Below are 11,437 nucleotides of genomic sequence, written 5' to 3' on the forward strand. Positions count from 1 at the left end.
CAATTTTTATTTTTACAAACGCAGGGCATGAGGGCTGAGTTTTCTGTTGATGTCTACAATGAATCATATTGCTCAAGACCAGTAATGGTGCTGGAAGATCGAAGGGACAGAGGGGTAAAAACAAAAAGCCCTCTTGGCCAATCAGAGTGGCTTATTTATTTCATGTTCAGTACTTCAGGAGTACTGTGGTACCAACAGTCCAGCTAGCACTATATTTTGAGCTTTAATTTCTCAAAAACGGTTGAATATATTTACACTAAACCACAACAAACAAAAACAAACACTTTCAGAGTAAATATGTAGCTTTCTGACAAATTTGGTGTACTTCTACTCAGCCATTTTTTTTAGATCACTTTCGAAAATTCCTATGTGAAATTGCTCTGAAAAAACACATTTTGCGACCCTGCCTTTTTTTTTTTTAAATATATCTTTTATTGAATTCACAGGAGGAAAGAAACGTAAATGCTACATCATACATATTTCCACATCCCAAGGATGTCTGTCGTGGTCGCGGGACGTATCACATTATACAGTAATACATCGCTTCATGTAGCTTAACAGAGATACATTACAAATGTTCCAGCCGTGTCGGCTCAGCGAAGAAGATGACATCAGAAAATAAACAACAAGGGAAAAAAAAGGAGATGCGAAATGGGGGTTATGGTCATCTTAACTTGGATAAGTGGTGTGTGGTTCGAGTCGGGGGTGTTTCGATGCATTGGGGGCTCGTGATTGCCTTTGAGTAGTGACTACGAGTTTCCGTCTGATGTCGGGGAGGACTATGGGGAGGTGTGCGGTGTGTGCAGAGTGCTGGGTGGGGTATCACCATGGCGGTCAGGGTGGGGCGTCGTCGGCAGGCGCATCAGTGGCGTCTCGTGGGTGGTCGTGTGTTTCCCTGTCGGGGGCGTCAGGGTTGTGGTCTATATTCTCTGCTCCGTTCAGCGCCTCTTGGCAGTCTCTATGTAAGGAGCTCAGCATCTCGTCCCACAATGTCGCGATCGGGAACTTTCTCAGTCCTGCCGTTTCCTCATTGTGGAGGGTGATGCTTTCTGCCTTCGCCCAGTTGTCTAGGGAGGTGCGCCAGTGTTCCGTCAGGGGTGGGGCGGTTCGCTTCCAATGTTTCGTAATCAGCCTTTTGGCCGTGAGGAGGCCGAGGTCCCAGAAACGGGAGGGGACTTTATTGTGTTTGGTCCGCTTGTATAAGCCTAGTATGCATGCTTCCCATGTGTGTGGTACCGGCATGGCCGTGCAGCGCTCTAATATCGGTAGCACTGTCCGCCAGTATGTTTGAATTTGTGGGCATTGCCATAGCATGTGTAGCAAGTCTGCGCCCCCCAGTGCGCATCTCGGGCAGCTAGCTGTGGCTCCCGGGAAGTACTGATTAATTTTGTCCAGTGAGAGGTACGCTCGATGCAGTATATAAAACTGGATCAACTTATAGCGCGCATTTCGGGGGATGTTCTTGGGGCCCGTTAGTATCATCGCCCACTCTCCATCTGTCCAGTCCCTCCCCCTGTCAACTGCCCATTTGTCACGTAGTGGTTGTAAAGTGTGCTGCGTGTGTGACAACAGTGCTTGAGTCAGCCAGTGCACCACATGCGTACCGTTTCCCATGCCATGTAGGCTCTGTATTAGTTGATGTGTGGGTGGTTCCTCGGCGATGCTCTCCCACCGTTGCGTGTATGCCATAACTATGGAGGCGTGCTGTAAGAACTGCCCCGCTGGAAGACCCGTGTCGCCGGCTAGTGTCACGAAAGGTATCAGGGTGCCATCGGCATATAGGTCTGCCATGGTGTCCACTCCCGTGCGTGTCCAGTGTTCCAGTGCCGCTTCCGTGACAACGGATGTGGTCTTGGGGGTGCCCAGGAGTGGGAGCGCCGGGCGTATGGTTTAGTGTGCTTTGTTAGTTTTAAGCTCCTGGTGTAGCATTTGACAGCCACGTTCGCATGTATTTGTGACATTCTCCTCGTGTGCGCCAGGGGGTGGAACAGGGAATGTATCTGTGCGTGGGACAGTATATCTGTTGCCGTGGCTGTATCCTCTAGATTTTTCCCTGCGAGCCAGGCAGTTACCCATTGTAATTGTGCAGCCAGATAGTAGAGTTCTAGATTCGGCACTGCGAGGCCACCATCACTGACCTGCGTGTACAGTTTTTGCAGAGCCACTCTGGGTCTCCCAGCGTTCCATATCAGGTCTCTGACCATGGTTTCTAGCTCTTTGAAAGTGCGGACCTGGACGTATATTGGGATGTTAGCGAAGTAATATAGGAGTCTGGGCAGGACGATCATTTTCGTCAACGTCACTCTACTGGGCACATTGAGTGGGAGGGTCTTCCAAAAGGCAATTTGGGATCTTATGGACGTTATGGCGCGTGTCAGGTTGCCATCCAGGATGTCCGGAGGTGTTCTATATATATATATATATATTCCCAGGTATTTAAACGTGGTGGGGTGCCACGGCAGCTGTTCGCCATTGATCGTGACTTCAGGGTCTGGGGTGTCAGGGGCGAACGCATACGCCCCTGATTTGGCCCAGTTAACTTTAAGGCCTGACATGGTCTCGAAGGACCGGAAGATTCCCGACAGTTCCGGCGGTAATTGGGTGAGGTCTCTGACATACAAGAGCAGGTCGTCCGCATATAGCGAGACGGTGCGTATGCCGTCCGCCATTGGGATACCCCAGCGCGTGCCTTTGGTACGTAATACCTCAGCGAGGGGTTCTATTGCCAGTGAGAAGAGCAGCGGGGACAGTGGGCAGCCTTGTCTGGTGCCGCGTCGGACCCTGATGGCGTTGGACATCAGCCTGCCCAGCACCTCTGGGTGTCTGTACAGCAATCCGACTAGTTCAATATAGTCGTCCCCTAACTCGAATTTGCGCAACACTGACAGCAAATAAGGCCATTCGACCGAATCGAATGCCTTCTCAAGGTCCAGAACCAGGCAACCTGATCTCGGCCATTCCTGCACTGCATAGTTCTGCACTCGGAACAACCTCCGTATGTTTTGGGAGGTGCATCTAGCGGGCACAAAGCCGTTCTGGTCACTGTGTATCAGGGCGGGAACCAGGGCTGCCAGGCGTCAGGCCAGGGTCGACGCCAAGATCTTACAATCTGTGTTTAGCAGCGCTAGTGGTCTGTACGACCCAAGGAGCATGCCATCTCGGCCCGGTTTAAGAAGAGACACCAGTGTCGCCTCATTCATCGACCGGGGCAAAGCTGAGTCTTCCAGCGCCGCCAAGTACACCCTGAGGAGCTCTGGGATCAGGATATCGGAGCAGGCTTTATAATACTCCGCCGGTAACCCGTCTGGGTCGGGGCTTTGCCATTCGAGAGGGCGTAGATGGCCTCTTGCAGCTCATCTGCCACTAGCGGGGCTCCTAGGTCGTCCCGTTGGTCATCCGTTAGGGCTGGTAATGTGATTTCGTCCAGGTACGCAGTAATAGTTGGTTGTGTGGTTAGTAGCCGGGACTCATACAGCGCACTATACTGTGATTCAAAGGCCTCGTGGATTTTCGCCTGGGTGTATACCACTGGGCCAGCAGCCGGACGAATCGCTGTCATGGGTGACGTGCGTTCCTCACGCTGTATCAGCCAGACTAACAACTTGCCAGGTTTGTCTCCAGTGGGATGTGTGCGGGCTGAGTGGGCTGTGTAATTGACATGTTTCAACCTAGCAATCAGCCTATCATGTTCCGCCTGCGCTTCCATTAAGTTAGTGTTGGCGCCAGTGGCTGCCGTCTGTTCCGCTTGCATCAGGTCCGACTCTAAGCGTCTGAGGTCAGCTTCTAATTGTCGTCGGGAATGGGCTTGGGTGCCTAGACATTGTCCCCTGAGGACCACCTTAAACGCGTCCCATTCAATCTGTGGTGTCGATGCCGTGCCAGTGTTGTCCTCAAAATATTGTGCCGTTTGTGTGCTTATGGAGCTTCTAAATGGGCCATCTAGTAGTAGATCAGGCTGTAGCCGCCATGTGGGTATCGGGGGCCGTGGTTGCTCCCATGTCAGGTCCAGTAGATGTGGGTTGTGATCAGTGTGTGCGGCCCATGTAGCAGGTGTCCGTGACATATGGTAGGATCTCACTGGACACCATGTACCTATCAAGGCGTACATGTAGGGCGTGAGCCCCCGAGTAATACGAGTAGTGTCTGGTGTGTGGGTTACGGCTGCGCCACGCGTCATGTAAATCCCATTGTGTGGACCATGTCTGAAGCGTGTTTGCAGCATTTTGTGCCCGTGAGTTGAGTGGTGAAGTGTGGCTCACTGGTTAGAGCAGGCAGACCCTGAAGCAGAGGTCCGACCCGGGACCAGGGTTCAATTCCCGACGCAGCAGGGTCTTGAGCTCAAATGTCCACGGACTCGATAATTCTCGCTTCGGTGCCTGACCTAATCATGGGTTCACACTCTGCAACTCTGGGCATTAAGCTTGCTTAATCTCCACAACGGCCCCCCGCGGCGGGATGCCTGGCTTTCACCTTGGGGATGCCTTGTAGGGGCTATCTCACAGGGAAAAGCCAGGGCGGGTTCCCAAGGCAAGCGCTTAGAGACCCCTGGGTGATAAGCGCTATATAAATCCAATATACAATACAATACAGTGGTGGAGGGTGAGAGCGGTCCAGGGCGAGATTTAGTGTGCCGTTGTAGTCTCCGCCGAGCACCCAGGGGACACCATGCCGGGGGGCTAGTGTATTCGACATCTGAGCAAGGAAATCCGCCAGTCCTGTGTTGGGCGCGTAAACTGAGACCAGTACCAGTGGATTCCCGTCCAGCCTGCCGTGGACCGTGACGTGTCTCCCCCCAGGATCTATGTGGACATCCAATGTCGTCCATGGAATGCCCGGCCTGACCCACACCAGTGTCCCTTTGGCATAGGATGAGAAACCTGTGGCATACAACTGCCCGCGCCATCTGCGCCGTAGTGTGGGGATTTCCGTGGCGTTAAGGTGTGTCTCTTGTAGGAGGGCGATTTGAATGTGGTGGCGTTTGAGGTACGAGTAAATCTGGTAACGACGTGTTGGTGTAGATATACCTCTCACGTTCCACGTACATATCTTAATGGTAGACATTACTGTGTATTAACAATTCCCACCTCCCAGACCTCCCACCTCCTCCCCGTGCACCCCTTGGTTGCTATCGAGCAAGCGTTCCCAGCAATCGTACAGATACATATGATTACACACCACTTCATTGAGATCGAAGGAGGGGAAAGTAACATGGCTAATGGAACATTGAGCCATTGAACATTATGAACATTCAAAATACCAAAAGGTCGGATGCGAAACGTGCTCCCGTCCATACTCTCTAGGAGAGCAACAAAGTCTAAGTCTAAGGGGGTGGTTGTGCTGTGCGCAGTGACAGTAGTTTCGAGTAAGTAAAGTCGTTATGTGAATGCCTGCCTCTTCCCGGGAAGAGCATGCCAGTCTAATCCGCCCTTGCATACAGGGAACCCCGTTAATACATGTAGGAAATACCATACTTTACGTGTCCCAATCGATCCGCTGCCAGGCGAAGCGTCTCTGTATCTGTATGCCGGTCAAGCGCGGGCATCCAGTGTCACTCTTGGTTTCTTGCCCGCCTGGGGGGCTCTTGGCGTGTGTTGGCCTCACGTCGGACTTCCAGGAGCAAGGGTGTTGTTCGTTGTTGCGTGTGTCCTCCGCTGCCGCAGCGTTGCGTTCCTGTCGGCGCGTTCCATCAGGTCCGGTGCAGCAGTCCCTGGCAATGTCTCTAAGGAGTGCTGATCCCTCTGCGTGGTTAGCAGATGTAGTCCGCCGTTTGTGGAGTGACGTCCGGCCGATCTCCTGATGCTTGGGAGTCCGGTATGCCATAAACGGCTTAGTCGTCACTGGGGAGTTCCTGCACGCTTCCGCTCGCCGCGTCGCTCTGCGCAGGGGATCTGCTGAGCTCCATCACCAGGCGGAGGGCATCTTGTTTCTCCTGCCTCGCGGCATCTGCTGGGGGGGAGTCTTCGTCGTCCCACGTGCACCGGTCTGTGACCGTTGGCGGGGTCTGCGCCTTCTTCTGTTGCCCCCGAATTGTCGCCGAGGCGCGGGACCTGTCACGGCTCTGGGGTCCGTGTCTACACCGCTGTCCAGCCAGGATTCCACATCTGCTGGGTCAGTGAAGAAGTGAGTGCGCTCCCCAGCCACTACTCTCAATTTCGCAGGAAACAGCAGAGAGTATTGCAGTCCTAACTGCCTCAGGCGTTTTTTCACCTCTAGGAAGGAGTGTCTTTGCCGCTGCACCTGTACAGTGTAGTCCGGAAAGAACATCACAGACGCATTTTCGATCCGAATCTCGTGGAGTTTGCGCGTTTCGCGCAGGATGGAGTCCCTGTCTCGATAGTTTAATATGCGGAGCAGCATGGGCCTTGGGTTGGAGCCTGTCGCTAGAGGTTTGGTGGGGACTCTGTGACCACGTTCTATCACGAAGTGTGGGGAGAGCGACCCCTCCGATAGTATGTCCTTCAGCCACCGTTCCATGTGCTCCTCCGGGGTCCTCCCTTCCCATTTCTCCGGGACCCCAACCAATCGCACGTTGTTTCTTCGTGCCGTACCTTCCGCATCCTCGGCTCTGTCCTCCAGGAATTCCACCCTGTTTAGTAAGTCCTGGATCTGCTTATGCGACTGGTCGGCTTGAGGTTTGAGCACCTGCACTTCGCCCTCCAGAGTCGTGGTGCGTTCCGCCAGTTTTTTATGGTCCGCTCTCAAGTGTGTCAGGTCTATGACCACGCTATCCATTTTCGTGGCCAGGGAGGTGCGAGTTAGTTTTATAGATTCTTCTAATCTCTCCATTGCAGCCAGCATGGTGTCCAGCTTTGCCGTTGTTTGGTCTGGGTCGGTGCTTTTCCCGGACTTGTCCATCTTGCCCTTTGAGTTTGTGCCGCCGGTCCCGGTACGGGTTCTAGGTCCGTTAGACATCTGTCTCGCTGCGCCGCTTCCGCCCCAGCGGCGCGGTCTGTCCCAGGAGGGCTAGCCGGTGTGTATGGCAGCCACTCGGTTACTGCGGCCTGTGGACGGGCAGGTGTCCGTGACTGTGTCTTTTTGCGTCGACAGTTAGTGGCGCCTTGTGTCAGCTAGGCTGCTGATTCCTTGGTGGCATGTGGTACTAGGCCGGTGTGTGTTCCCCAGGGGTGCCGTGCGTATGGCTGCGGGTCGTGCGGGCCTCCGCGGCGTCCTCGTGGCGCAGTTAGCTGTATGGACGCTGTGCTCACCAGGCTGCAGGCGTCTGTCCGCTCTTACCGCACTCTGTCGACAGGCGGGTGTCCTGGCTCCCGGTGGATGCTGCCTAGTCTGCCCAGCAATAGCTTTGTCAAGTCTGACCGGCCCTTCCGCCCAGTCCTTCTTCACTCATTCCACTCGGCCGAGTAGCGCCCTTAGCGCTGGTCACCTGGCGCTGGGGCGAGTTCTCGGGCCCTCTCGGCTGGCAGCAGCAGGGCCCGCATCCGGCGGATCAGCTCCGTCTTTCCCGCCTCCGGTCTGTGGCAGTCTGGTCTTTGTTGCTCGGCCTTGCGTCGTCTCCCGTAGGGCCAGGCTTCGAGGTGGGTGGCGCGCAGTAAGCGTGACCCCCGGCTGTGTCAGGCCGGGTCCCGGGCGCCGTCTTCGCGCCTCTGTGTAGTGCGCCGGTTTTGCAAGCAGGCCGCAGTCCTGGGCCTATCGTGTCCACCGGAGCCTCGGCCTGTCCTGGGCGCCCGCCGAGGTCGGAGGCGATGTGTGCGGCCTGGGCGTTGCGGAATTCTCGGTGCGGTTTGGAAGCACCGATCTTCGCCAAAGTCGGTGGGGTGCTCAAGGGCGGTGTCCCACAGCTGCGCCGACGGGTTTCGGCTGTCTGGGATCAGTAGTTCTCCGGATAAATGCGCCGGGAAGGGGAGCTCGGAGCGGAGCTCTACCCCAAGGCGGCCATTCACGTTGCGCGCTTAGCCACGCCCCCCCGACCCTGCCTTTTTCTTGACCCCACTTCACGGGTCACCGCAAATTTTCCAGGAAGGAGCAAAGGTGGATGAACTTTTTTTCCTTTCAAGTTTTCTGGAAGATTCATCAGACAGCGCCAGAATTATTAGCAAAACAAAAAGAAAATGCTTTTCTTATGGAAACTTTGACCTGGCAATAACTACACAGTGGCAACTTCCATTGTCTGAGGCTGATCTCTGCCTCCTGAGGAGTTGGCTGTCGGTTAATTAACCAATTACATTAAGCAACATAGACAGCTCTAAATACCAGTTGCTCTCTATAAGATGTCAATTGATAACTTTTTTTATTTTAAACTTCAGTTAACACAATTTCAACTATCCCTTCTCCCATTAGTTAAGCAGCTTCTGCCTGGGAACATATTGAGCAACGGTGCAGGTTTCGTTATTGGCTCAGAGTGATGGGGCTATTCACTGATCAGTTGATGTGTCAAAATGTGTATACTTGAGTCGTGAAGACAGCATTGCCTGTGGCTTTAAATGCGACGTCTTACATGTAAGGTTGTGATTCTAGCCCAACTAAGGTATATCGCAGCACATGTCCATCTGTTCAATCCTGAGCTGTCTTGCAGCACAGCACATGTTCGAGCCTTGTACTTGACACAGAGCAATCCTACCGCTGCAAAGATAAAATAGGTATGTACTTTTGTTTTCTGTGTTACTATGCTTTTGACTAGTCTCTCAGTTCCCCTATTTTTCATATACAGGAAACTGAAGAAGCATTTGTTTCGTAAATTGCTATGTACATAGGACCTTTGGGACTATGGTCTCTCTGCAGAGGGGTGAGACTTAGTTGCAGTAACAGAAGGCCTTTAGAGTCTTACGTTATAAACTATGGTGCATATTCAAAAAGGCTTTTTGGAGTACGTAAAGTAGTAGTCTTTTACATACGCTTACATGCCTTTCTGCATTTGCCCAAAAGCATTGAAAATGAGAATATTAAAGGAATAATTATATACAACTTCTGCAAATAGAAAAGACTTTGCATTCTTTGCCTTTTTTCTAATAGTAATACAAGTTAGGCATTTCAGGAGTGATACACAAAGACACAAAAGAGTACGTAAAACTGTACTCCTGGAAAACTACGCCCGTACTCATAAATGCTTTTGTGAATCTACCTAGATGTTTTTATATTCCTTTGGTTTTGCAACACATATTTATATTTATTTATTCTGCTTTTGTGCTATGGTCTGGTATCATTTGATCTTTTCTACAAGGCTCCTTACGCATTACAAACTGGTATGCGTTTGTCTTTTTTAACATTGTTTACAAATTGTACGTGAAATTTAAAAGTGTGGTCCAATCTTTTGCCTTACATATTATTCTCTCTTTTTCTTTTTAGCTCAGAGTGGTACGTAGACGATCCTCCTCGCGTCGTCCTGAACAAGCTGGAAATACTAGGTTATCGAGTGGTTAGCATGACGGGAGTTGGACAAACACTAGTTTGGTGTCTCCATAAGCAAGAGTAGTCAACATTAACCTTCATTCGCATCTCTTCTGTTTGGTTATCAATGAACCAGGACTACATTGAAGCTGCTGGATTTGCTGTTTATTGTGTTTGAGGTCCAACCAATATTCGAAATCTAAAGCGGAGGAGAGAATTATGGTTAAGAGTGCATGCCTTTATAATCGTTATAGGTACTCAGCAAGTAAGGTTATTAGCAGTTCTTAAAATAACAGCTGTTTTTGTAGGGCAAGTGAAGAGACCAAACATTAATGATTGTCTCACAGCAGCTAGGATATTGGCATTAGAAAGGAAATATATTATCCATTGTATTCTGGAGCTCAACATACGCTTTCCATATTAATGCCTTGAGGAACTATTCAACAGGCCTATTATTGCATTCTTATAAAAGTCAGACATGCTAACCTGAAGAGAACGGTGCTATTCCCCAAATCCTCTAATTATTAGAATTCCATTACTTAGAAGTGATAGTATCCCACCCTACTGGCAATACTATTCAGACTGCCCTAGGGTACCTAGAAGGCTCGACAGCACACTTAGCCTTAACAGGCTTGCCTACGGCTGTTCAGTAGACTTCACAAGTCAAACTACTCGATTGCCACCACAGTAGTACCACCCAGAAGCGAAGAAGGTCTTTGGTCACTTCCCGTATCTGATGCTCAGCTCAGCTTGGGTTTGATGGTTTAGCTGAAAAACGTCTTGTTGATATCATTAACACCAATGCAACCTGATATGCCTAACTCTTGGACAAAGAGAAATAAACGTGCAACAAACAGAAAACAAATAGATCAAAACTAAATGCCAGTGGTTGAAAAGGGGTTAAACCCTATTAAGCTACCATCCTCTTAATTAGAGCTTATCGAGTACCCAAGTTCATTATGGAGCTCATCAAGACTTGCCTAACTAAGACTAAAAGAAGGTCTTCATTTTTGCAAAATTGAAAAATCCTTAGACCAGACGCTGCACAACATCCCAAACTTAATACATTCCAATTAGCAGTTGTTAAATGTAAATGTAGTAGTACTTGTATAGCTCACAAATCACCCATGAGGGTATCTCGGCGCTTGTATGCATACCACTGTGGAACCCTTCCTGGCTTTTTTTCCCTGTGAGGTGCCCACTCCTGGGCACCCCCAAGGTGAAGCCAGGCATCCTAGCGTTGTTGGGGCCATTGTGGAGATTAAGCAAGCTATTGCCCAGAGTTACAAAGTGGGACCCATGATTAGAATACCGAGGCGAGAATTATCAGGTCCAAGGAAATTGAGCCCAAGACCCGCCGAGGCGAGAATTGAACCCTGGTCCCGGGCTAGACCTCTGCATCAGGGTCTGCCGCTCTAACCATTGAGCAACACTTCTCCACATCACTGGCATCACGGCAGAATTGGTCTAAAGCAGCCAAAGCCAATTTCGAACATTCTTATACAGTCAATGGGCAAAGAAGCCAGGAGAAGGAAAAGCATGTCTTAAAGGCCAAGAAACTTGGTGTGATTTCTAAAGATGAGAAAACAATGATTTTTACTATTTTAATAAACTTTATATGTAATTTCATATTTTTCCTACTGTGTCCTTATTTTTTATTAAGTTTAAAGGGGAGATGGCCCAGTTTCGAAAGAGTTATCTATACACAGACCTGAAATTCCTATTTCATTAACAAATACATTCTTGAATATGCCAGGAACAACAGAACAGATCAATGACTTACTTGATCGACTAAACTCTGCAAACTGTGGTCAATGAATGCCATCATGTAAAACCAAATTTTTCTACATTATTGTTACAACACAAAGTACAAAGGGGCAGTGCCATAGGTGATGAGATCTCGAGCTGCATATTGATTATACAATTGGTTCTAAAAATTAAATGCTTTACATTTTTACGAATGTATATGGAAATGTTAAATGTTATGTCATCGTAAAAAAAATTCCACAGAAGTGATAAAAATCACCACACAGTCGGGACATGACTACTGGTAATTCTACAGAGACTTTCCTCTTCGTCAAGGATGCGTGTGAAG

At 50.1% G+C, this 11,437-nt stretch overlaps 1 protein-coding gene across 1 annotated transcript in view; it reads left to right on the plus strand.

The window, feature by feature from the left end:
• The window catches only part of GCHFR (GTP cyclohydrolase I feedback regulator), a 147,118-nt gene extending 136,147 nt beyond the window's left edge, over window positions 1–10,971 (plus strand). The window contains exon 3 of the mRNA XM_086937423.1: window positions 9,301–10,971. Within this exon, the coding sequence (XP_086793549.1) occupies window positions 9,301–9,427 (127 nt within the window). The 3' untranslated portion in view covers window positions 9,428–10,971. The remainder of the gene's footprint in view (window positions 1–9,300) is intronic.
• The last annotated feature ends 466 nt before the right edge of the window (window positions 10,972–11,437 follow it).

This window comes from Lissotriton vulgaris, chromosome 9 (genome assembly GCF_964263255.1).
Source record: "Lissotriton vulgaris chromosome 9, aLisVul1.2, whole genome shotgun sequence".
Lineage (NCBI taxonomy): Eukaryota > Metazoa > Chordata > Amphibia > Caudata > Salamandridae > Lissotriton > Lissotriton vulgaris.